We start from the raw sequence: 27480 nt of genomic DNA, 5'->3' as shown, positions 1-27480 counted from the left end.
TAAGTAAATAATTGTTAGTTCTGAGAACGGGTCAGTTCCTAGTTAATGAATATAGAAATAGGAAATAGCTTTGAAATAACATATATGTACTTCTATCAAGGAGAGCTTACTAAAACAATCCTCTGAGGACTTTAAATTCCTAACACATCACACACACGCTGCCTGGTTGCTGCGTGGTGTGAAACATGGTTCTCTTTTGCCCTAAACTTTTTTTTTTTATTACTCAAATGAATTTATCACATCTATAGTTGTATACTGATCATAACAATCTGACTTCACAGGATTTCCATCCGACAGCCCAAGCTGCCCTAACCTTTGAATGTGGTATTCTACCAACTGGCCAGCAAAACTATCTTTAGTGGTTGATTCTGCATGCATATTCCTTCCTCTAAAACTTGGAGAATATGGTCTACTGGGTTGTTTTTGTTTTGTTTTGTTTGTTTTTGTCTTTTTAGGGCCGCATCTGCAGCATATGGAGGTTCCCAGGTTAGGGGTCGAATTGGAGCTGTAGTCCCTGGCCTACACCACAGCCACAGCAATGCCATATCCAAGCCACATCTGTGACCTACACCACAGCTCACAGCAACGCTGGATCTTTAATCCACTGAGCAAGGCCAGGGATTGAACCTGCGTCCTCATGGATGCTAGTCTGATTCATTTCCACTTAGCCACAGTTGATAGTATTCTTTCCTTAAAGATTTATTTCTAATAATTTAAAATGTAAATTTATATAGTATTGCTTGACAATACTATCTCTACTGTTGATAGTATTCTTTCCTTAAAGATTTATTTCTAATAATTTAAAATGTAAATTTATATAGATTTGCTTGACAATTTGGGTCAAATTCTAAAAGGTACTTGAAAATCTTACTAGAATCTCAGGCAAGTCATTTTCCAGAATGTTATCTTTAATGTCTCTACTAAATAAATAACATTTACACACAAGACAAAACCATCACAGGCTCCTGAAAGAATCCAAAGTGTTAAAATCTAAAGTATATGTACAGAGGGGTATCAACCACTTCAAATTCTAAAATCAAGCATCTGCAGGTAAGCAATCACCTTGATTAAAATCTTCCAAGCTTAATTACTCCTCCTTAAATAATTTTAAGTTCTTTGTTGAACAAAAGAGATACAAATGTATCTCTTGTGCAAATTAACTTTAACAATACAGTATGGCTTAAAAAGTCATCAGTTACTTCTGCAGCATCATACTATATGGGCATACTTTTCATCATTCTGCATTAGCCATTATTCTTACTTCAAGTGAACACAGCATACACAACTATAGACAATATAAACCTAAGCACTCTGTCCCCAAAAGGAATAAAGGATTAAGATGCTATTGAAGCAAATGCATTTCTAGGGATTTTTATGAAGACAATAAACATCAATGGAATTCGAGAAATTAGATTTGCAGGGCTCATCTCTGTGTTAGAAATTTCTTGGGGAAACCCCGTCTGCCTTAGGAGTAACAGGTAATAGGCACAACTCATTCTATTCTTCCTATCACAAGTTAAAAAATAAAGTTCATGCAATTTTCAAATATTAATTTCTTATAAACCCATTCAACAATTTCTTTAAAAAAGTGTAACCTCTGCTTTAAGAGATCACAAAAAAATTAAAAAGCTCAAATATTGCCATAATTAAGAATAACAAAGTCATCATTTATACAAGCTTAAGAATTCAAGTTGTTTGTGCAATGAAATTAAAATCTATAACATAACAATCATTCTGAGCTACAAACTAATGTGTAGATTACCTTGCAAGTCATATCATCAACTGCTAATTTTATTTACATTAATGACAGGTGTAACATTTACCAATTACAAGTCTACAGGTTTACTTGATGGTAGTAGTTGAGCTTTTCCAATAGGATTTTTTGGGGAACCTTTATACCAGACCCTCTCTTTTTCTGAAGGTTTTCTAAGGATCTTGTTATTATTTATGCCAATGGAAAAGCCCATATCATTATTTACAACAGATTTTGATATATCATGATTCGTCAGATCATCCAAGGGAACCTTAATTTGACCATTAGATATCACTTCCTGTTTACAAACTCTGGTAGATCTAACAGAAGCATTCACAGAGTGTGGGTGTCTCTTCATTTGTGAGAAAGATGTACAAGTTAACTCCATGCTTGATTTTGAAATCATGTCCGTGTTTGTCTGTTTGCATGATGTAGACTTCTGTTCTTTTGGACCTGATTTGGTACGTGGAATAGACGAGTCTTTTGAAGTACTTTCTATATGAGAGGGAAGAGCACTATCACAGCTCACTGACTTAACCAGAGGAGAAGCAGTGTCACCAAGACTTGCTAATTTATGCCTTGGAGGTTGTCCACCATACTCCAACAAAGAATTAATTCTTCTGACAGACTGACGGACAGGTGTACGCTGAAACTTAAGAGGTGACTTAACTTTTGTTTGATTTGGTTCATTTAAAGAAAGCTTGTTAAACCACTGTATATGGTCAGAAACCTTTCCATGCTCTGTCATTTGTAAACGTTCAGAAACCGTTTTAGCACATGTTTCCACCAATGACTGCTGTTTAGCGATTCTCACAGGCCTAGGCTTTGACACGTTTGCGTTGTTACATGTAAGCTGCCCTGAGGAAGAGGTGCTAGCCACATCCTCCCTAGAAGCTGCGCTTTTCAGTAATTCAATCACATTTTCATTCTCCTTCAATTTCGTATTTAGTGTATCCCCTGGGGACTCTTGCTTTATTTGTTCATCGCTGGGCAATTCTTGCTTGCTTACGTCATCTTTTGGTATATGTGAATGAATGCTGCTTTCTAGCTCTATCTTCATCTGAGTTGAGTAACATTTTATAGTGATTTCGCTATCCAATTTCTGCATTTGATGTAGTGATAAGTCTCCTTCTGAAAAACTATTTTCATCTTTATATGTGTGATGTTCATTTGATTCTATCACAGTCAAATTATTAGTTTCAAATAGATTTTTCTCTGGGCTATATTCAATAGAAGATGTTTCATTGAATTTTACTTTCTCCACATTAGTTAATGATGACTGCCCATGATTTATCAATGCATGAAGATTACTACCAGATTCAGAAAATGCTTTCTGAATTTTCATCACAGTCTCTGTTGTCAAGTTATTTTCATCCCCACTAAGAGAGCTTCCAGTTATGCTGTTATTATGCTTATTGTGTACATTAGAAGGGGTGGGCTCATAGGCACTAACAGGTGACTTTTCAAGCATTATATCAGGCTCCAAAGAAGAGTTTTCCACCTCAAGAGTTCCATCTTTTGGAGAAGTTTCATTTCCATCTATTTCTTGAAAACTTGAACCACTAGGTCCTGTCCAAGACATCCGGTAACTTTTCCCACCTGGCCGCTCTGGAGTTAATAAGTTTTCCTCAGACTTACTGATCTTTTTTGAACCTAAAATAAAGCAGTTGTTTTTAATCATTTATATTTAACCCAGTTTTGAAATGTTATTCAAATATATGAAAAATTAAATACTAAGCATTTAATTCTGATGAATTGAAGATTTGTTAAAATAAATAATTTTTATATATAAATGTCGAACATTTTTATATTTACATTTACAAAAATACTCCATTGGTTCATAAAAAAATACACTGCCAATTCAAATATTTTCACTACTCAAACACAAATTTTCAATTTCTAGAACAAATTACTTAATATTTATTTTATCATTAAGAAAGCAACGAAAGGTTATATGTCAATTATATCAATAAAACAGGAAGAAAAGTTTTAAAAAACAACTACACTAGTCTTTTGGGGTGAAACTCCAACAATACCATTAAATGTACCTTTTTTTGTTAATCTTTCATCAATATCTGGGCTAAAAAGCAGACCTGTTTTTACAGATTCAATCCTGTTTTTTAAACTTTGTTGACTTGCAAGTCGTCGACCAACATTTTCAGATCTATCGACACCAGAACATGCATTCTGTACAGAAAAAAAAAGCAAAAGAAAAAGTTTTGGTTAGCCTATAGTTAATTAAACCTAGTCAATTCAAAATATTAAGACAAAGTAAAATTTTGGAGTTATCAAAATCCTCTATCGCTAATTTAAAAAGTATATAGCTAGATGGATAGGTAGATATAATTTCGGAACAATTTTATAGCAAACACAATATACTTGCATGCGTGCTGATTAAAGTGTAAACATTTGATTTGACTATTAGTGGATATTTTACTATCTAAAATAAAAACCTCACACATTAACTTAAAAAAATTTTTTTTGTGATGACTCTGTGCCAGGGCCTGTTCACAAGAATGAAAGAAAGCAAAAAACAAAAGAAAAAGCAAAAACCAGACCAAAATTCTACCCTCGTGGAATTTATATTCTCAATAGGGAGATTTAGATTTAGATTTTATAAATGCAGACTATACAATACATAAGATGAAAAGTGCTATGGAGAAAAGTCAAACAAGGTAAGCATTTGGAATGATGAAAGATGGGGATGTAATTTTAAACAGTGATCAGGAGTTCCTATTATGGCTCAGTGACAAAGAACCCAACTAATATCCATGAGGACATGGGTTTGATCCCTGGCCCTGCTCAGTGGGTTAAGGATCCGGCATTGACATGAGCTGTGGTGTAGGTTGCAGACTTGGCTTGGATCTGGCATTGCTATGGCTGTGGTGTAGGCTGAGGCTGTAGCTCCGATTTGACCCCTAGCCTGGGAACTTCCATATGCCACCAATGCGGCCCTTAAAAAAAAAAAAAATTAAAGAAACAAAATACAAAACAAAACCCACAGTGATCAGAAGATGATCTGTGAGTAGAGAAAAACAAGAGAGAGAGTCATGAAGGTATAAAAGGGAAAGAACATTACAGGGAGAAGAAAACGCCAATTCAGTCTCTAGGGATGAAGCAAGGCCTGGCACATTTAAGAAACTGCAGGAGGCAAACGTGAATGAAGCTAAGTGAGCAAGGGAAAGTGGCAACAGGAGAGCCCTGAGAGGGAGGCCAGGAACAGATCATGTGGAGCACTGCAGGTCAATGTAAGGACTTTGGCTTTTTTTCCCCCTCAGAGTGAAGCAACAAGTGACTGGAGGGTTCTGAGCAAAGAACTGACATGACTTAACTCTGGTTTTTAGAGAATAATTTTGGCTCTAGTACCGCATCAAGGCAGTAGCAGGTAGACCTACCAGCAGGAACTTTCTGTAGTTATCTGAGTTCCAAATGACATACCTTAGAGAAGATTAGAAATGTAGAACCAGTGATAAATGGTTAGTCTGGATAGACTCTGAAAGCAGAAGTGAGACAGGATTCCCCAATGGCTCAGACAGTGCATGTGAGAGAAAGTGAGGGGGCAAGAATGCCTGCATGGTTTTTTGGACCAAGTGATTGGAAGAATGAATTGGTAAAGACTGTAGGTAAAAGTGGGGGTGGGGGAATGGAAAAAGAGCAGCAGTGAAGAAATGCATCTCAGGAGCTCCATTTGGAGTAGGTTACACTTGAGATGTCTAATGGATCAACATCCAAGTAAGGAGATCAAATGGGTAGATGTTAAACAGTCACGTTGTTCAGGAGAACATTTTGGACTAGAGATATAAACTTGACACATTAAGTGATACATGACCTTTAAAGCTTATGATCACCTTGAGAGTGGGTCAAGAAAGGAGAAATCCAAGGGCAAAGCTTTGGACTTCCAATGTAAGGGAATTGGAAAATTAACTGGTGAAGAAGAAAACCATGAGACTAAAGTGTCCCTGCAGCAAGGAAAGAAAGCATGCCAAAGAGGAGCAAGTCACCAGCCGCATTACATGCTGCTGACAGATCAAGTCTAACAAGGGCTGATATCTGTTCACCTATCTGAGCAATCCATGAGGGATCTTGTGAGAAGTGTCTCAGTGAGTGCTGGAGATGGAAGCTACATGAACTGATTTAGGCAGAATAGAAAAGGAGGAACTGGAGATAACACAAGTGTAAAAGTTTGGTATAAAGAGGAGTAGAGAATGGGACAGTAAATGGAGGAGAGGCAGGGGTGAGAGTCTTTTAGCATCAGGTCTTCAGCGTTTGCTAATATAAATATCAATGAAATGGTGAAGACACTTACTCCATCTTTGCTACTTTTCCCCAGACTAAATTTCAAACGAAGAGATCTTCGAACCTTTTCTTTACGGCTGATTTTAGGAGAGAAACAGCCTGCTTTTCCTGATTCCACCCTAGAAAGAATGGGATTAAAAACATCAATTCACAGCATAAGAACTGAAGGAATTTCTACACAATAAAAACTGGAAGTCCAGAGCCAATCACATTGTTAGCAGTTGAACAGAGTAATAATTTTCTAGGTTTAAGATACCATATATGTATGTTGTATTTGCATATAAAAATGATCTTTCCTGTTAAGAGTTTAGTCACATATAAATCAGGTTAGAATACACTAGTTTTTTACATTAATAGGAAATTTAAAAATTACACACATCATCATAAAACAGGATTTTTTTATTTTAGCAGCACTGTCAGCATGTGGAAGTTCTGGGGCCAGGGACTGAACTCAAGCTGCAGTTGTGACCTGCACCATAACTGAAGCAATGGTTCCTCAACCCACTGCGCCACACGGGAACTTCCAAAATAGGATTTTGGACAAGTAAAATGGACTCAAAGTAGGAATCTTTCCCTGGAGAATATGCACTTGATTAATAAGAACTATAAAGGCAAAGGAGTTTTTTTAAAATTATGACTCAAATATGACTCTCAATAGGAAGACACAAAATATTTTATTAACTATATATACCAAATTTTTATCCAGTGAAAACAAAATAAATGTCCTGGATAATTACCTGCAAACTTTTTTGCTTGCAATCCTTTTACTTCGCCTTAGCATGCCTGTACTGATCAAATGGTTTCCACTGATGGCTACAGGAGAGAGTGAACCCTGAGATGACCCTTCTGGGCTTGTATCAAAGTGAACTATAAAAATAACCACATGTAAGAGATTATGCATACTTACTTTCTTTTCAAAGTATAAAATATTAAAACAATTAGATTTAAAGTCTTAATTTCTACCCCTAAACAATGACAAAATCCCGTAATTTCTGGTTAGAATATTTAGGGGTCAAATAACCCAACTCAACTTTAAAAAGTATCAATTTCTTACTTTTAGTTGCCAATTAAAGATTAAACATTAAACATTATCAGTGTGGGTAGCAGACACTGCTCGGATCTGGCATTGCTGTGGCTGTGGTATAGGGCAGGGGCTGCAGCTCTGATTCAACCCCTAGCCTGGGAACCTCCATATGCTGCAGGTGCAGCCCTAAAAAGACAAAAGAAAAAAAAAAAAAAAAATCAACAGAAGACAGCAATCCAGCCACAGCTTGAAATCCAGAAGTAACTAAAGAAGAATTCAAGGTGTTCAATCACATAAAATCTGAGCACCAGTGCTATCCACAATGACCCATAAGTTTCAAGAGGTATGGCAGTAAAACAGACACACACACACACACACACATTAATTATACTGAACCACTGTCTATTTTAAGTTAGGGGACTTTATAAAAATTGAGAGATTTGACAAAACGGAGAATAAAACTCTGGCTCCCAAAGGTTGGTATTAATATGAAACAGCACCTTGCCCAGAAGAGGCACTCATGTTAATGGTTATGACTCAATTATATAAATTCTATTTGCTACCTGATACTGGCGTAGAACTGCTGCTGAAGAGATTACTTGGCAACAACTCAAAGTTAAAATTGTGCTTGATGGACCTCCTTTTCTTACTTGAGAAACCATGAGAATCTACTGGCAGTTTACGCTTAGCATTTGGTGTAAGAATCGGTGATTCGGATAGCTGGGCTGAAAAAAAATGACAGTGATTTGTTGTTTCTCCCACAGAATCGATAAAATACAAACACTTTATATAATTTCTTCTTATAAAGCTATTACTTAGCACTAACCTATCTTGGGGGCGGGATATGTTCACATTAACATTATGAAATATAGATTATATGACTAAATTAACACTATGCAATTACTTAAAAATAGTGAACTGGCAAAGTGGCAAGACTCTTAACAACAGTATAACTTAAACACCAAATAGACTAAAAGATGCATATAATACACAGTAAAGAGTATTCAACAGGAAAAAAAAATTATAATCAAGGTGTTAAACAAAAACTGATCTAAATATTATTGCTTTTCATCATGACTATCAACCAGTTAATGTCTTCAATCTGTAAAACAAAACAAATAATCATGTTTTCTGTTGTTGGGTTGAATTATTTAGCCACAAGCAAACCAAAATAAAAAATGAACATACAGTGATAACTTTCTGATTCTAAAATAAAAGAGATTGAGTTATTTTCACATGTCCAACAGCATCCAATTTACAAACAGGATATGATTTAGAAGATTAAAGATATAATAGACTGAAATAAATTCTTACTCATAATTTTAGGTTCATTATATCCAATGTAATTATATGTTATATATAATTACACATTTATATATCCAATGTTATATTATAGTATAATAGCTTCACTGAAAATTATATTTGAAATCAATTAAACAAGTTAGGTACTTAGCACAGTAATTAATTTCTATATAATACATAGAAATGTCTATTTAAATAACTTCATATAATACCTACCAGTTCTTTCCTGTTGAGGTGTAATAGAAGGTGTTCTGCTAGATTTAAGTTTATTTAATGCTCCACTTACAAAATCTGAAATGCAAGGCATGTATAATCACATAATCAATTATAACTTAACATTTATCTATCTTTCACCAATAATTCATGTTGCTATTTTTGGTCTTCTAGCACCTAAGTTTATATCAACATATATATTTTAAAGTCACTTAAAGTTATTTAAAAGGAATTATTTTAAAATAGGAAAAAAAACTGAAGGATACATTTTTATTCTGTTCTCCACTTATACTCCTAAATCTCTCAAAAAAATAAATTAGTAAATAAGAAGACATACAATACAGAATGAATTGTAAAACAAGTATGTATATGTATGTATAGAATGAGTGTGGAAGAAGAAATCATTATTTTTTGAGGAAGGGAAGAAGAAATGGCATCAAGAGAAATAACTTTCACAAGGGAAAGAAAAGCCTGGAGAGTGTCCTGAGGGATTTGTAGGTGTTGACTAGGTAGGAAAGTAAAACGCAGACAAGGTGACTTGCATATCCAAAGGCATGTAAGAAAAGCAGAATTTACATATACTAGAAACCAGGAATTTGATACTGCTAGAGAGAATAGTGAAGAGTAGATATGGGAAGAGCTAAGTCTTGTATATTAGGCAGAACAGAGCTGTATATCATTTTTTCCCCCTCATTTTATGGCCGTAACCTTAGCATATGGAAGCTTCTGAGCCAGATATGGAATCTGAGCTTCAGCTGTGGAAATGCCAGATCCTTTAACCTACTGCACTGGGCCGGAGATCAAACCCGCACCTCCACAGCATCCCAAACCACTGCAGTCTGATTCTTAACCCACTGCACCATAGCAGGAACTCCTATATATCATTTTGAAGAACCTGAACTTCACCAAAGGCAAAAAGGAGCAAAATTATTTCTGCACTTTAGAAAAATCACTTTGGTAGCAGTGACAGATTTGGAGACAGGCAAGCTAGGTAAAGGCTCTTCTAAGTATGCTATTCAGCCATTCAACAAATATTTATCTTCTACCTATTGCGTGTTAGGCACAATGAAGATACAACAGTGACCAAAAAGACATGGTTTTGCCTGCATGAAACATTCCAATGGAGGAAATAAACACTAAATATACTAAGGAATTAAATACCTACTGTCAAATGGGTAGTGTGAAGTACAAATATAACAACAGACTTAGATTGAAGAGTGAGAGATTTTCCTGAGGAAATGATATTTAAGTTGAAACCTGAAGGAAGAGTGGGTATTAGCCAGGCAAAAGATGAAGGTCTGAACTGAGGTAGGAGCTACGGAAAAGACGGCAGGAATAAAGGCATTTAAGAGATCAAAGTGATAAGACTTGGTGGACAGCGGGATATAGGAATGAGGAAAGAGCAGATAGGACATCAGAAATTCTGACTTTGATGACCAAGTAGACAATGGTGCCACCTAAAGAAGTTCTACAGGCCAGGAGAGAGTGGAATGACATACTCAAAATATTGAAAGATAAAAACTATCAGCCCTATCATTCAGCTATGGAGGAGAAATGAAGGCTTTCCCTGACAAACAGAAGCTGAGGGAGTTCATCAGTGCTAGACCTGCCTTACAAGAAATGTGGAAGAGAGCTATTCTACCAGAAACAAAAAGGCAAAAGTACACAAAACTTTGAGTAAGATGATCAATAGACAGAATCAGAAAACTGCAACTCTATACCAAAACAAGTTGTCAAACAATTATATAATAAAGGTTAAGGAGTTCCTGTCCCATCTCAGAGGTTAGTGAGTATCCATGAGGACCTGAGTTCCATCCCTGGCCTCACTCAGTGGGTTGGGGATCCGGCATTGCCATGAGCTGTGGTGTAGGTCACAGACGCGGCTCAGATCCTGCATTGCTGTGGCTCTGGAGTAGGGTAGCAGCTACAGCTCCAACTGGACCCCTAGCCTGGGAACCTCCATATGCCATGGGTAGGGCCCTAAAAAGACAAAAAAACACCAAAAATAAAATTAAAAAAATAAACAAACAAAAAATAAAGGTTAAAGGAAAAAAAGCAGTAAAACCAATCCTAGCTACTTCAATTTGGTAGAGAACTCAAAACATAAAGAAATAATTTGAGACTGAGACAACAAAAACATAAAAGCGGAAAAGGATGAAACTCCTATAGGCAAAATGAAGACAAGATGCTACTGGCAGAAAAAGGACTACTTTATCTACAAGACAATTTTTATTTATTTATTTATTTATTTATTTATTTATTTATTTTTTAGAGCCACACCCACAGCATATGGAGGTTCCCAGGCTAGGGGTCTAATCGGAGCTGTGGCTGCCAGTCTACACCAGAGCTGCAGAAATGCCAGATCTGAGCTGTGTCTGAGACCTACACCACAGTTCACAGCAACACTGGATCCTTAACCTACTGAGCAAGGCCAGGGATTGAACCTGCAACCTCATGGTTTCTAGTCAGATTCGTTTCCGCTGCACCACAATGGGAACTCCTATAAGACAATTTATACAAACCTCATAGTAACCACAAAATATAAAACAACAGAGATATAAAATAAAGAAAACTGAGGAATAAAACATATAGAAAGCCACCCAACTAAAATGGCAGATAGAAACACAGAAAAAAAAAAATGGAGATATAAAACAACCAGAAAAAAAGATAAAATGGCAGTACTAAGTCTTTCTCCACCAATAGTCATCCTAGATGTAAATGGACTGACTTCACCAATCAAAAGACACAGAGTAGCTGGATGGATTAAAAGTCAGGACCCAACTATATGCTGTCTCCAGGAGACTCACTTCAGCTTTAAAGACAAAACAGGCTCAAAGTGAAGATATGTAAGATGCTATTCCAATCAAAAGATAGTCAAAAGAAAGTGGGTATAGCCATACTCATTTTAGATAAAAAAAATATTTTGGGAGTTCCTGTGGTGGCTCAGTGGTCAACAAATCCAACTAGTATCCCTGAGGATACAGATTCGATCCCTGGCCTTGCTCAGTGGGTTAAGGATCCGGCATTGTGTGAGCTGTGGTGGAAGTCACAGATGCAGCTCAGATCCCACGATGCTGTGGCTATGGCATAGGCTGACAACTATAGCTCTGGTTCAACCCCGAGCCTGGAAACCTCCATATGCTGCAGGTGTGGCCCTAAAAAGACAAAAAAGAAAAAAACAAATTTCAAGCCAAAAAGGTAACAAGAGACAAAGATGGACACTGTATAATGATAAAGGGGATAATTCAGCAAGAAGAAACAAGAGTTATTAATACGTATGCACTTAACATATGAAAACCAAATATATGAAGTAATTATTAACAGAACTAAAGGGAGAAATTGACAGAAACACAGTAACAGTAGGGGACTTTAACACTTCACTTACATAAATGGATAGTTAATTTAAAAAGAAAGTCAACAAAGAAATAGCAGTCTTAAATGAAACATTAGACCAGATGAACTTAATAGATTTGCACATGGAACATTCTCAAGGATAGACCATAACTTGGAACACAAAACAAGTCTCAATAAATTTACGACTGAAATTATACCAAGAATCTTTTCCAATCATAATAGTATGAAACTAGAAATCAACTATAAGGAAGCTAGAAAAATTACAAATGTGAAGATGAAACAACCATTGGGAGTTCAAGTCATGGTGCAGCAGAAACAAATCTGACTAGGAACCACGCGGTTGTGGATTTGATCCCTGGCCTTGCTCAGTGGGTTAAGGATCTGGCGTTCCTGTGAGCTGTGGTGTAGTTTGAAAACGTGGCTTGGATCTGGCGTTGCTGTGGCTCTGGTGTAGGCTGGCAGCTGTAGCTCCAATTAGACCCCTAGCCTGGGAACCTCCATGTCACAGGTGCGGCCCTAAAAAAAAAACAAAACAAAAAAACCACACAAAAAAACCAAAAAACTATTGGGTCAATGAAGAAATCAAAGGAGAAAAAAACCAGGTAAATCCTACAAAACAGTCAAAGATTTAATACCTATTCTTAAATGCTTCTTAAAGACTGAAGAGGAAGGAACACTTGCTAACTCATTTTATGAGGCCAAATTACCTTGATACCAAAGCCAAACATGACAATGCAAAAAAAAAAAAAAAAAAAAAAAAGAAAATTACAGGCCGGTATTTCTGATGAAAATAGATCCAAAAATCCTCAACAGAATATTGGCTAGAAGCTGCAGCTCTGATTTGACCCCTCCATATGCTGCAGGTGTGGCCAAAATAAATAAATAAATAATTTAACATTGTTAATCTTCAACAAAGGAGGCAAGAATATACAATGGGGAAAAGACAGTCTCTTCAGCAAGCAGCTGGACAGCCGCATGTAAATCAGTGATGTTAGAACACACCTTCACACCACACACAAAAATAAAACTCAAAATGGCTTAAAGACTCAAATATAAGATGAAACATGAGGTGTTCCCATCATAGCTCAGTGAAAACGAATCTGACTAGCATCCATGAGGATGCAGGTTCAATCCCTGGTCTCACTCAGTGGATTAAGGTTCTGGCGTTGCCATGAGCGGTGGTGTAGGTCACAGATACAGCTAGGATCCCACATTGCTGTGGCTGTGGTGTAGGCTGGCACTTACAGCTCTGATTCAACCCCTAGCCTGGGAACCTCCATATACTGTGGGTCTGGCCCCAAAAAGAAAAAAAAAAGAAAGAACATAGGAAAAACATTCTGACATAAATCATATCAATGTTTTCTTAGGTAAGTCTCCCAAAGACAATTGAAACAAAAGCAAAAACGGGAGTTCCCGTCATGGCTCAGTGGTTAACGAATCCGACTGGGAACCATGAGGTTGCAGGTTCGATCCCTGGCCTTGCTCAGTGAGCTGGGGATCCAGCGTTGCTGTGGGCTGTGGTGTAGGTCTTGGACGTGGCTTGGATCTGGCATTGCTGTGGCTGTGGTATAGGCTAGCAGCTGTAGATCCGATTGGACCCCTAGCCTGGGAATCTCCATGTGCCACTGGTGCAGCCCTAGAAAAGGCAAAAATACAAAAAAAAAAAAAAAAAAGCAAAAACAAACAAATGGAACTTAAGCTAACTTCTAAGTTTTATAAGGTTTTCCACAGCAAAGAAAACCATAAACAAAACAAAAATACAACCTATGGACTGGGAGAAAATACTTGCAAATGATGTGACCAAAAAGGGCTTAATTTCTAAAACACATAAATAAACTCATACAATTCAACAAAAAAATCAAACAACTCAATCAAAAAATGATCCAAAGACCTAAATAGACATTTATCCAAAGAGGACATACAGATGGCCAACAGGCAAGTAAAAGATGCTTATCTTCACTAATTATTAGAAAAATGCAAATTGAAACTACAATAAGGTACACCTAACACCCATCAGAATGGCCATTATTAAAAAGTCCATAAAAAAATTAATGTTTGAGAGGATGTAGAGAAAAGGGAACCCTCTTCCACAGTCGGTAGGGATATAAACTGTGCAACCACTATGAAGAACAATATGGAGATTCCTCAAAAAAACTAGAAATAAGAGTTGCCATATTATCCAGCAATCCCACCCCTGGGCATACACCCAGACAAAACTATGATCCAAAAAGATACATGCACCCCCAATGTTCATAGCAGCACTATTCACAATAGCCAAGACATGGAAACAAACTAAATGTCCATCAACAGATGAATGGATAAGATGTAGTATATATATACAAAGAAACATTACTCAGCCATTAAAAAGAACAAAATGATGCCATTTGCAGCAACATGGATAGACGCTGAGATTACCATACTAAGTGAAAGCAGAAAGACAACACCATATGATATCACTTATACATAGAATCTAATTAAAATGAAACAAAAGGATTTATCTATAAAACAGAAATAGATTCACAGATATAGGAAACAGACTTGTGGTTGCAGGGAGGGGATGAACAGAGGAGGTAAGGATTGGGAGTTTGAGGTTAGCAGATGCAAACTATTATACAGAGAATGGATAAACAACATGTTTCTACTATATAATAGCTCAAGGAACTATATTCAAAATCCTGTAATAAACCATAAGGAAAAGAACATGTAAAAGAATGTACATATGTACAACTGAGTCACTTTGCTGTAGAGCAGGAATACAACACTATAAATGAACTGTATGTCAATAAAATTTTTTAAAAATTTTAAAAAGAATGAACATTGTTAAAATGTCCATATTACCTAAAGCAATCTATAGACAATGCAGTCCCTATCAAAATCTCAAAGACATTTTTTATGTACACAGAATTAAAAAAAAATTCCTAAAATTTATATGGAATCACAAAAGACTCTGAAAAGCCAAAGCAATGTGAGAAAAAAGAAAACAGCTGGAGGTATCACCTTCCCAGACTTTAAATTGGATTACAAAGCTATATAGTACTCAAAACAGCCTGGTATTGGCAGAAAAACAGATACATATCAATGGAACAAAATTGAGAATCCAAAAATAAACCCACACATACATGGACAATTAATTTATGACATGGGAACAAAGAACATAAAATGGAGAAACGATAATCTCTTCAATAAATTGTGTTGAGAAAACTGGACAGACACATGAAAGAGAATGAAACTAGACTATCTTATACCACACACAAAAATCAACCCAAAATTGATTAAAGACTTATATAAGATCTGAAACCATTAAATTCCCAGAAGAAAACAGGCAGTAAGCGACGTGACATTAGTCTTAACAGTATCTTTCTGGATCCTTAACCCACTGAGCGAGACCAGGGATTGAACCAGCATCCTCACAGACACTACGTCAAGTTCTTAACTCACTGAGCCACCACAGGACCTCTCATATCACTATTTCAAATCATGATCTCACACCTGGATTATTGCCACACATTTCTGACTATTTCCCCTACTTCTGTAAGCCTCAATTCTCCAAACCAGATTACTTTCTAAAATAGTTGAATCATGTTATGCCTCTCCTCAAACTTTGAATGGATCTTCAATACCCAGTTTAACATTCTAATTCTTTAGCTTGATATCAAGCTTACCACAATATCATCTTAATCCCTAGGGTGAACCACTCACATCATGCTGGTCTATTTACAGATACAGACATTGATTACTTCTACCTTACACAAATCTTTCTTCATGATATCCTAGAATAAATAGGACACAAATACTATGACCCTCCACCCAGTTCTCCTACATTTTACCTATTCTTCAAGAAGGTTCAGTCTAATCTCCTCTTGAAGAGTCCCTGGTCATTACAACCAGGGAACTTTTCTCCTTTTATGTTTGTGCTAAAGATCGAGCATGTTAAGACTGTGGTGTCCTTTTTATTTTCCAGTGCATGTATCATGTCTTTTCAATTATGCTATAAGGACCAAAAAGGCATACACCATAGCTTATGCTTTTTTATGTTCAAACACATTTCAGGAAAAAACAAACTGCTACACCCCCACAAATGGGACTGTCATGACCACTTACCTCCTACACTTTGTCTTCGCTTTCTCTTATAGTCACCAGGAGTTTCGTAATCACCTTCTTCGAAGCCTTCTAGCGATGGAGTAGCACAGAGACCATCAATACCCAACATACCTGGTATCTTTTCTAGGATAATATCTGGAACATGCCCTAAAAAATTGTTCACAATTAAGATCTTTCCTCTACCCGCCCCCAAAATTGTTCAAATAGTATATAGCCACTTTCTAACAGTTTCCTTCAGAGTTCACTTAGAAGTGGGGATCTCCCTCATTTAAACAAATCCCATTACTTAATAATGTGACATCATACCAATATCTGATGCATAATCAATAAGAGTTTGTACTACTGCAGCCTGTAATCGCAGCTTTTTTTCTGTGTTAGCAGACATCTTTTCATGTCCTTCACTTGTCTGAAGAAGATTTGGTGCAAATATTACAGCAAGATTGCTGCTATCCATCTTATTCTCACTGGACCTTAAATGAAAAAAGGTTTTAGGAGATGGAGCCAAAGATAAAAATATAAAATTAAAATAACACATTGAGTATACATTGGAAACTTCTTACTTTATCAATTAAACACAAGATACAGTTATCCTTCATCTACCCATCTACACGAAAGACTTGAAATAACACAGAATCAGAAATACACAGCTTCTGAGTACCTAGATGTGATAAAAACATTGTTACCCACACAGTACACACTTTGTTTTTCCATACAAATTGCACATGTTTCTTTGATTTTCAAACTCACAAGAGAATATCAAAGTACTGAAGGCAGCAAATATGTCTAAACAAGGAGGCTCAATGACAGCAGAGAGAAGGGACAAATTTGAATAGCAAAACACAAATATTTTGGAGTTCTTTTGTGGCGCAGCAGGTTAAGGATTCAGCATTGTCATTTCAGTGTCTCAAGTCGATGGTTCAACCCCTGGCCCAGGAACTTCTACATGCCACAGGGGGGTGGGGCTAGGGGACTAATATTTTAAAAGAAGAGGGGGGAGACAAATATTTTAAAAACACAGTAATCCAAAGCCATTCACTGGTCTAAGAATCCTATAAATACCCATTAGCCATTAAAGTATTCATAATGAGAAGGGTATACTTTTTATAGTAAGGAAAAATATAATATTTTTATTTCCATTCCAAATGAAATTTATTATCATAAAGGTAAATCTAGCTAGCTGAGAAATATAACTATCATCTCCCAAGGCTACTCACCTAAGAGAAACTTTCCTGAGAAAGTTAAAGAAGTATCTTAATAAATCAATTGTGTGGTCAGCCAGAAGACAGGAGAGCAATAATGTAGCTGTATTCTTCTCCTCTGTTCTTAACTGTTGAGCTTTGAAAAGTGCTTCATGCAAATCACCTGGAAGAATGGGCTCTGGCAATTCCCTAAAAAACTGCTTAAGAAGTCCTGCAATATCACAAGGTGGTGCAGAAGATAGGCATCTTTCACCATGATCCAGTTTATTCTGAAATAAATATAATAATCTTGAGCATTCAGGGGCTTAAGGGTTTATTGCAAATAAAGTATCCTTTCTTATACTCTAAAGAGCTTTCTTTAATAAACTTAACTTGTTTTAGTATATAGATCACTCTTTCTTAGAAGGCTAAACAAAATTTTAAAAAATTTTTCATTTCATATAGTACACTACAGAAACAAGGACCATGCATTTGAAAGTACTCTGTAGGAGTTCCCGTCATGGCGCAGTGGTTAATGAATCTGACTAGGAACCGTGAGGTTATGGGTTCGATCCCTGGCTTTGCCCAGTGGGTTGGAGATCCGGTGTTGCCGTGAGCTGGGATGTAGGCCTCAGACACAGCTCGGATCCCATGTGGCTGTTGCTGTGGCTCTGGCGTAGGCCAATGGCTACAGCTCTGATTAGACCCCTAGCCTGGGAACCTTTAAACTTTTAAAGAATTATATAAATAGCTTGATTGTGACTATCATTTCATACTGTATATCAAAACATCAAGTTACACACCTTAAATGCATTTGTTAATTATATCTCAATTTCTTAAAAAAGCTAATGATACATGTTTTAGAAAAAATTTCTTCCACCATTAAAAACAAAAAAGGTATTTGCAAACTCATTTTCTGTCAACGGTTCTTCATGTAAGAAGTCTAAATATTTCAATTCTAAAAACCAAATCAAAAAGCAGTACAAATGAAAAAGTATAGTTCAAGATATTCTTACCTTTAGTGCTTTTAGACGAATAACAGATCCTGATTTCCTAAAAAGCCCTTCTGTATGAATATGCTCTTCTAAAGAGGTGCAAGCATCAACAAGAAAACTGAAAGAGAGAACTCTTTTCAGGTGGTGAGACACACATCTCACTAAATCCTATTCTCCTGCCAAGATACAGGAGCAGATGGAGTACTACATACCTTTCAGAAGCTCTGATGCTACAAATTCCTATAATCTCTGATAAAAGGCTACTTTAAGTTTTCCTTCTTGCTTCCTAAATTTAATCCTCTAAAGGCCGTCATTTTACCCACACAACTTCAATGAGCCCATTCAATCCTACATCCTTGTCAATCTTAATCCATTTCTCGGCTTCTGTTCAGAGTATAAGATTTATCTTTTTTTTCTTCTTTTTTTTTTTGCTGCCTTCACTTCCTCACATGCCAGTTGTTGCTCAACCCTCTGCAATCAGACTCAACACCATTACTCCATCAAGGTCACTCATGGCCAGTGCCTTGCCAAATCCACAGTCAACCTACTGTCTTCATCTTGCTTACCCTACCAAGTATTTGACATACCAGACCACTCCTTGAAGCTCTCGAAAATGCTTTTTCCTTACACTTCTGGTTTTCCTGCTGTCTCCCTGAATGCTCCTTCTCAAACTTTTCTGGCTCCTCTTTTTCTGCCAGACTTTAACATCCTAGGATCAGCCGGTGCTCTAAGGCCTTCTCCTCTTCCTTAGCTATTCTCTCTCTCAAGTGATCTTGCACAGCACACACAGCTTAAAAACCTGCCATCTACTACTACATTTGCCCAAAAATAAGGCAAGGTTTTTTCCCTCACCAACATTACTTCTCAGAAAGTCAAATGTATCCCCGTCCTCAGAATCCTTCCCACGTTTAGAGGTGTGTGCTCAATTTCTTTATACCGAACAATTTTTAACAATCAATACTGGCTCTAAAGGCTTAGTTAACAGCTGTTAACAACAAATTTGAATGGACATCAACTGCAAGCAAATGAAAGCCCTGTACTGATGCAAAGTGGATGAATGTTGCAGAGGGTAACTGACAGAAAAGTCTGCTTTTTTAAGAAGCAGGCAAAGAAATTACAACAAATAGTCTTTATTACTAGGGCTATGACTCTGCAATTCTAAATGTTGAAAACCATCATTAAAAATTTTTATTAGCCATTTGAAAAGCAAAATAGTAAGTGGTTACCTCATGAAAGACAATGAATCTGTACCTACAGGGTGAGTTAGGGAAAACTTTTCTAAGGCAACAAGGTATTCAATAAATACTTTCGGACAATGCATCAATTAAAAACCTAAGTTATTAGACTAGGTTATAGCCAGATGAACCCTACTTTGGATTGAGGGACAGGAATTAGTAAGAGCTAAAATAGTTTCTTTATATGTATTTGAAAACTATTCTCTTAATACGTAAACTTCCCTAGTAATTTCTGAGGTAGTTAGTCCAGGTTATTTACAAATAGTGACACAGAGAAATTCAAGTGTTACACAATTTATATTCACAAAGACATCAATATTTTAGCTTAAATACTCTTTTATCCAACATTTCTAAAACAAAAAATATGAAAATTATATCTGAATTGGTAGTTTAGTATATTGCTGAGTATAATCAGAACTGCGATGGAAAAAAAATGCTACAGAACTGAAAACTCTAACTTAATAGAACAAAAATAATTTGCTTTCCAACACTTAGTCATCACTGAACCTTAAAATTCAATTCTGAAAATAAGTACAAATTAAAAAGTTAAAATATGTAAAAGTTTAAAAACAAGTTTTACAGGAGTTCCCATTGTGGCGCAGTGGTTAACGAATCCAACTAGGAACCATGAGGTTGCGGGTTCGATCCCTGGCCTTGTTCAGTGGGTTAAGGATACAACGTTGCCTTGAGCTGTGGTGTAAGTCGCAGATGTGGCTCAGACCCCACGTTGCTGTGGCTGTGGCCAGTAGGCCAGCGGCTACAGCTCCAATTCAATCCCTAGCCTGGGAACCCCCATATGCCGCGGGTGCGGCCCTAGAAAGGGCAGAAAGACAAAAACAAAAACAAAAAACAAGTTTTACATTAGTTAATGCTGAGAAACAAAATCAGTTGCTAGTTCCAACTGATTGTATGTTTCAATCAACTATCTCCTTTTAAACATTCATATACCAGTTTGAAATATTTCTTCTGCATTTCAAACTTTGCTTACCTTGGAATATGTCCATATTCTGGTACAAGAGACTGGGGCAATGTATTAAAAGGTACTCCGAATATTTTACCCTAAAATGACAAATTGGAGTTACTCTAATACAAATAGTAGGCTCAATATAAGTCTTCTTAACCATTAGGCAAAGTAAAAACCTCAAAAAATAAAACAAGATAGCAGAAATAAACTATCAATCAAGACAGAAAATAACTATATCAAGTACATTTGTTAAAAAGTAACTATATACTAGACATTATGCTAGGCGCTGGGAGTTCAAAAATGGTCAAGATAAAAAGTCATTCCCCTTAAGCAATGCAGAAAATTCTGTCAGTTTCCAATCCCATAATGGGAAAATCAATCCATTTAGTGTTGAGTCAGGAAATTTTTAAACAGAATCTGGCCCCAAATATTAACATTTCTGGAAAAATACTACAGGTTCCTTCAGTAACTATATACATTTATAAAAATTATATAAATATATGCTACAAATTCTATATATATTTATAAAATTCACATAACTATACATTTATAAAAATTATATAAATATATATTACAAATTATATATAACCTTAAATTTTTTGTCTGCTACCTTATAAACATTAACTTGAACAAAAGGCTAAACTGACTAATAACAGGTAATTCCTGTCACTCATTAAGTACTTCCTAAAATTATATCAGGGTGGTTACTTTTAGACCTGATTATCTTTTCCACACTCTATGGGAGAGTACTAGTCAAACTGTTCTGAGGTACTCAAGGAAGGGATTAATTCAAATTGCATTTCATACTTTGAAAACTTTTTAAAAAGTCACATTTGAATGTGTTACATGCAAATTTTAATACATCTTAAGATACCAAGAGTACACTTGCATGCTGGATAACTTGAGTTTTTAATACACACCTCAGAATGAAAAATTTGCCAGTATCTTTGAGCATATGTTCAAACTTATTAAAATTAGTCAGTGATTAAGGTTTTGGCTTTGGACTTAAAAATAAACTCAAGACTGTACATGTCTGCTTATATAAAATTAGATGAGTGGACATACCTTATCTTACATATGTTAATTTAGCTTAGAAGCATCTGCTCTCCAAGCATGATCTTTTTTTTTTTTTTTGTCTTTTTAGGACCACACCCATGGCACATGGAAGATCAAGCCACAGGCTGAATGGGAGCTGTAACTGCTGGTCTACCATCACAGCCACAGGGACACTGGATCCAAGGCTCATCTTCGACCTACACCACAGCTCACAGCAACACCAGATCCTTAACCCACTGAGCAAGGCCAGGGATCGAACCTGTATCCTTATGGATGCTAGTAACATTCGTTTTTGCTGAGCCAAGACAGGAACTGCAAGATCTTGAAGCAGTTATGTTTTTCGTGTTTTTTTTTTTTTTTTTTTTTTTTTGTCTTTTTGCCTTTTCTAGGGCCACTCACGCGGCATATGGAGGTTCCCAGGCTAGGGGTCTAATTGGAGCTGTAGCACCGGCCTACGCCAGAGCCACAGCAATGTGGGATCCGAGCCACGTCGGCAACCTACACCACAACTCACGGCAATGCCAGATCCTTAACCGACTGAACAAGGCCAGGGATTGAACCCACAACCTCGGGGTTCCTAGTTGGATTGGTTAACCACTGCACCACGCTGGGAACTCCTGAGGCACTTATGTTTTAAGAGCATATTATTTAACCTTCTATTTACAATAAGAAATCATTCAGTATTCTTAATGATTTGACAAAATCTCACTAGTCCTCTTCCAAGTATCTGGCTCAATTTAACTGACAAATATAGAAAAGACTGTGGTGCTTTTAGACCAGGCTACTAAGAGAAAGGACTGCTAGGTTTTAAATCTTAGCTCTCCCACCACTTATCAGCTGAGTGAATCAACTGCCCCAGTATCCTTACATAAGAACTAAGTCATGGAGTTGTAGAGAGAATTTAATGAATTAAGTGATGGAAAACATGGTGGGGGTGTAAATTATGAGTTTGGGATTAACATATTCAAACTACTACATACAAAATAGATAACCAACAAGGACATATTGTACAGCACAGGGAACTATACTCAATATCTTGTTTTAACCTAAATGGAAAAGAATCTAAAAAAGAAATAATATATATTTAATAACTGAATCCACTTTGCCGTACACCTGAAAGTAACACAACTTTGTAAATCAACTATAGTCCAATAAAATTTTTTTTTAAAAAATCTAAAACACTGGTGTCTGACAGAACAAGCATCCGAACGAGTATCTGCTGCTGTTACAATTATCATTTCAAGGAGAGCTATTTTTAAAAAGTTAGCATGGACAGCCCCTTATTTGGGCACATCAGAATTTACTTGATACTGTCCGACCAAACAAAATGTAAAAGTAAGTCAGATGCTGAGCTGATTAAAGTTTACAAATGTCATACATAACTAGCATTCAGAGGGCTTTTTTTAAGTCTCATTACTAACAGGTGCTATAATTTAATCTTATAAAACTAATAACATGCTTTTAAAATTTTATGTATTAGAACATCACTACAATATCATCTTTAAAAGACTTCTAACACTTTTCTTAAAGAGCTTAAAATTATCATTAGATCATTAGATAACAAACACCAAAGAGCTAAAGAAATCTAGTCTTCAAGTAACAGATCTCATTCCTGAAACACAATGATCTTCTGTATTTCTTTATTAGAATATTTTTATTGGAGTTCCCGTTGTGGCTCAACGGTTAACAAACCCAACTAGTATCCATGAGGACTTGGTTAAATCCCTGGCCTGGCTCAGTGGGTTAAGCATCCGATGTTGCTGTAGCTGTGGTGTAGGCCAGTGGCTACAGCTCAAATTGGACCCCAGCCTGAGAACCTCCATATGCTGCAGGTGCCGCCCCCCCAAAAAAGAATATTTTTATTAGGGTTTCTGAATTAGGATGTAGACCACTGATTATCATAACAACTATCTTAGTTGAATAAGTGACATGTGACAGGCATTGTACTAGTCCTACCTGTAGATCTTACCATTCTTTAAATCCCCTAAACAACCCAAGAAAAGTCACCATAATTCCCATTTTATAGAACAGGAAACTGAAGCTTAGGACAAGCAGCCTAAGCTGCTTAAACAAGACCACACTTTGAAAAGAGACAGCAGAATTCAAACTCAGATCTGACTTCAAAGGCCAAGTGTCAGCTTTCTTTGAGTGTTAAGAAAATCTCAATACAAATTATTTCATGTACTTATAAAACCTATTATACTTGAGATCATGGAAAGCCAGTTTTACAATCAGAAGAAATCACTTAGTTTTTAAAAAAACAAATATAAACAAATATGTTGCCATTAAGTTGCAAACCACAAAAACAACTTCTCCAGAATGTATAAGCTATTAAGAGGTATTTAAGCTTTTTGATAAATTTTCTGTTCCAATAACTTATTTTCTTTCAGAAACTATAGACTATTAAGACTAGAAATGCAAATTAATTTTAGTTGTAATCACTAAGTATTTAGAAAGCACAACACATGGAGTTCCCGTCATGGCTCAGTGGAAACAAATCTGACTAGTATCCATGAGGACTCAGGTTTGATCCCTGGCCTCCCTCAGTGGGTTAAGGATATGGCATTGTTGTGAGCTGTGGTGTAGGTCAGACACAGCTCAGATCTGGCGTTGCTGTGGGTGTGGTGTAAGCCAGCTGCTACAGCTCTGATTCGACCCCTAGACTGGGAACCTCCATATACAGTGGATGCAGCCCTAAAATGACAAAAAGAAAAAGGAAAGAAAGCACCATATAATTAGACAAATAAATCTGAAATAAAAGATTTATATTCAACATATTTTTCACATATTTTTAAAATCTCATTCAAAATCCCCTTACCTTGACCACCCCAAAATCAACAGCTTTTGAATCATTCCAGTATGGTTTCTCAATTTACTCATTATAAAAAAAAAAAAAAAAAAAAAAAAAAGCTTTATGATACAGCCAAGAAGCAGGCATGTTTTTTTTTCCAAATTGGTGAATATAAAGTTATTATCTGAAGCCTATTTCAATGCAGTCACAGCCCCTCATCTATTAATTCATTTAGAAAATGTACTGGCACCCCTTGTCTCCAAATCTTATTCTAAAACAGTGATGATGGGGGTAGTGTTTTTCTCCCTTCAAATGTATAACTTGTTCAAAAAACAATAAATTGGCAATATTTGTAGACATTTTAAATTGTCACAACTGGGACATGCTACTGGTATCTAGTAGGTAGAAGCCAAAGATGCTGCAAAACATCCTAGGATACAGGACAGCTAATCCCAACACCCCTCAATGAATTACCTACTTCAAAATGTTAAAGTTGATGAGGTTGACACATTTAAACACATTCTTTTTTAGATCCATGAAGCATGAACTGGTATGACCTAGTAATAAATGATGGTACATAATGTGCCTTTTTTAAAAAACCTAAACCTCTTTCCCCATGTACTATCATTTCCATGGCTTACTTACCACTTTTTCCGTGGATGCTGCTTCCTGCCTCCTCCGATCGCACTGTCCACGGCCACCCTTGACTTTAATACCATAGACAGCCCGAAGCTGCTGTACCACCGCCAACCGCACCAGCTTCTGATCCCACATCCCGAACACGTCGCCCACTCTCCGAGGCGGGATGTCAGGCCTGACCCTCGCTCGCCACCAAGTCTTCCAATTTCCAAACCCTCTCAGTTTTGCTCTCAGCTCCGCTGCCTCCCGGCCACGTCTGGCACTCTTCCGGTCCCGGACCCCAGCCACTTCCACGGCTTCTTCCTTGATCCTTTACACACTTCCACCGACGGTCTTCTCCCAGCCCTTTGACCTAGCCACACCTCACCTTTCCCTCACTTACACCGGCCTTCTTTCTTGTCACTCGACCCTTTCAGCTACTTACAGAGACCTCGCTCCTTTCTCCCTAATCCTTTCGGCTCCTAGTACCACGCCTGTTACCAGCTTCTCACTACTTCCGGCTACTTTCCTCCAAGCCTTCCTTTGCCCTTTTCTATCTCTGAGCTGTAAAAACGACCCTTCTTGCCCCTTCTACCCCAGCAGGCTCGGCTGGGCGTCCGTCCCTTTGGCCCCGCTCCCCCCAACCCTAGCCCAGCCGCCGGACCAGCCGGCTTGGGGGCCTCCTCCAGTCCCGGTCCCCGCCCGGGCTGGTCGCCGCCGTCACCCCGTTTCACAGGCTGCTCCTTCCCTCCATCAGCCTTCCTGCGACCCGCGACCAGCACATCATTGCGCCCTCACTGAAGTCAAGCGTCTCTTCTCATGCCTCCGCTCCCACCGCCTCTTTAGATACCCGCAGCCTCTGCGGGCCCGTACTCCCTCAGTTCCAAGCCAGGCTCGAAAGGCAGCGCCAAACAGCGCTCCGCACTCTGATTGGTCCGCTCCTCTTTTCAAAATCAGGACCCCGGAGGGTGGCCAGAAGATGCCTGTCTAACGAGGTGAGGGAGAAGAGGAGACCACAAAGGGGGTGGCGGGCAAAACTAAGAAACACAAAGAGAAACGTAAGTTCCACTTACTCCTTCTTAGCCATATTTTTGGAGGAAAATACTGTTTGTTGTGTATTTTAAAACACCTGGCACTTTGAGACAATATATTTGGGAAATGTAATAGACACCTTATTCTCATTTTTTTCAGAACTTGGCCGAGGCCCGAGGCCCTTTTACGAAGAAACCGGTTCTACGGAACCGGAGCGGAGACAATTTGGGTCAGGATGCACAAACGCTATTTTAGTAACTCTAAAACAGGGCGTTTGGTGGGGACTTCGGCTATAGGAACTGGTCCCATACTTGGGAGACTGATGGTGACGGCCAAAAGTTAGCACTTAGGTAGTTAAATACAACAGAAAAGACATGTCGTGAGAAAGTAGAATGCGGGAGAAGTCCGAACTCCGCGGAAGGCGGCAGCTGCGCAAGCTTCTTTCTTTGGGATTTGCACTTGGCTGACCCAGGAGAAGTGCGGCTCTGGGGCCACACACTGCAGAGCCTGGTTTGTCTTGTTAACTTGTTGCTAGATAAGACTTCACCAACCCAGCCGTAGTCCCCGGGCCTTTTCCACTCTCAAACACCAGCAATCCCATCAGGGTGTTTTGTTTTCTGGGATGTAGTTCATTTAAGGCTGGGCACTCAAATACTGCAGACAATATAGCATACATTTACTATCACCCTGCCTCACCCCCATGCAAGCTTGGTAGGAATAGCAACATTGTATACCTCGGAGAACTACACTCATTATTTTGTAATAACCTATGAGGGATAAGAATCAGAAAAAGAATACATATATACACATATATAACCATATATAGCTCTCTGTCTCTCTCTCTATGTATCAACTGAATCACTGTGCTATACACCTGAAACTAAATGATGACACTGTAAATCAACTGTACTTCAACTAAAAAAATAATTTAAAAATAAAACAAAGTAGCAACAGAACTTTGTCTGCCTTCTCTGTTTGTGTGCCAGAGGCCAACTGATATTTGCTGAATGAAGGGATTTAAGTGGGGAACAGTTTCCTTAGATCATTTTGCTCCTTTTGGAGCTCAGGTCCTTAGGTGTTCTACCCTCCGCAGTCTAAAGATTCTCCTGAAGAAGTGAGAACAAAATGGAAGTTAAGCATTTTGCTTTATTTTAACAATTGTTTATTGTGCCCCTCCTATGTAGTATGGTAGAGGATAATGAGCAAAAGCCAAATATTAACCAAGGAGTTATATTAATGGGGGCATAATTATTAACAGCAAGAAGTGCACTAAGGAAAAGAATATTATTCTATGATAAGAGTATGATGGAAGAGCCTTGATCAGGGAGGGGCATTATATCAATTAACTTATCTGAAGAATCAGGAGAAATTAACTAGTAAAAAGTAAAGGTGGGATGGTGGAGTGGGACCAGCATTCAAGAGACAAAGGCACTGCAGAAAAAAACAATTTTAGCAGGAACCAGTGCATCAGAGGCTATATTGAACCTATGTCTCCTCTCTTCCTGCTTCAGACATAACTATAAGAAATTACTTATGTTGTCTTGAAGTTCCCTTCATGGCTCGGTGGT

The 27480-nt window shown here is 37.4% G+C and overlaps 1 protein-coding gene and 1 long non-coding RNA gene across 2 annotated transcripts; one reads left to right on the top strand and one right to left on the bottom strand.

Moving 5' to 3' along the window:
- Window positions 888-25807, bottom strand: ARHGAP11A (Rho GTPase activating protein 11A). The gene is made up of 12 exons (XM_021098302.1): window positions 24908-25807; window positions 20440-20510; window positions 18238-18334; window positions 17258-17511; window positions 16350-16513; window positions 16044-16190; window positions 8592-8666; window positions 7637-7798; window positions 6787-6916; window positions 6060-6168; window positions 3802-3940; window positions 888-3406 (listed from the first exon to the last, which is right to left on the bottom strand). The coding sequence occupies exons 1-12, from the start codon at window positions 25034-25036 to the stop codon at window positions 1827-1829; spliced, it is 3057 nt and encodes a 1018-aa protein (XP_020953961.1). The 5' UTR covers window positions 25037-25807; the 3' UTR covers window positions 888-1826.
- LOC110256993 lies at window positions 25867-26868 on the top strand. The gene is made up of 2 exons (XR_002339106.1): window positions 25867-25938; window positions 26072-26868. It is a non-coding gene; the product is annotated as an uncharacterized LOC110256993 (long non-coding RNA).

The sequence above is a fragment of the Sus scrofa genome, chromosome 1 (assembly GCF_000003025.6).
Source record: "Sus scrofa isolate TJ Tabasco breed Duroc chromosome 1, Sscrofa11.1, whole genome shotgun sequence".
Taxonomy (NCBI): domain Eukaryota; kingdom Metazoa; phylum Chordata; class Mammalia; order Artiodactyla; family Suidae; genus Sus; species Sus scrofa.
Note: the sequence above shows the minus strand (reverse complement) of the source record. Positions and strands in the feature narration are given on the sequence as shown.

Bases quoted from the DNA above. Each gene is read 5' to 3' on its own strand.
- ARHGAP11A (XM_021098302.1), bottom strand. From the start codon at position 25,036: ATGTGGGATCAGAAGCTGGTGCGGTTGGCGGTGGTACAGCAGCTTCGG. The intron at 20,511-24,907 runs GTAAGTAAGCCA...TTGTCATTTTAG, and splicing joins CAGCATCCACGGAAAAAGTG to GGTAAAATATTCGGAGTACC. The intron at 17,512-18,237 runs GTAAGAATATCT...TATTTATTTCAG, and splicing joins TTCGTCTAAAAGCACTAAAG to AATAAACTGGATCATGGTGA.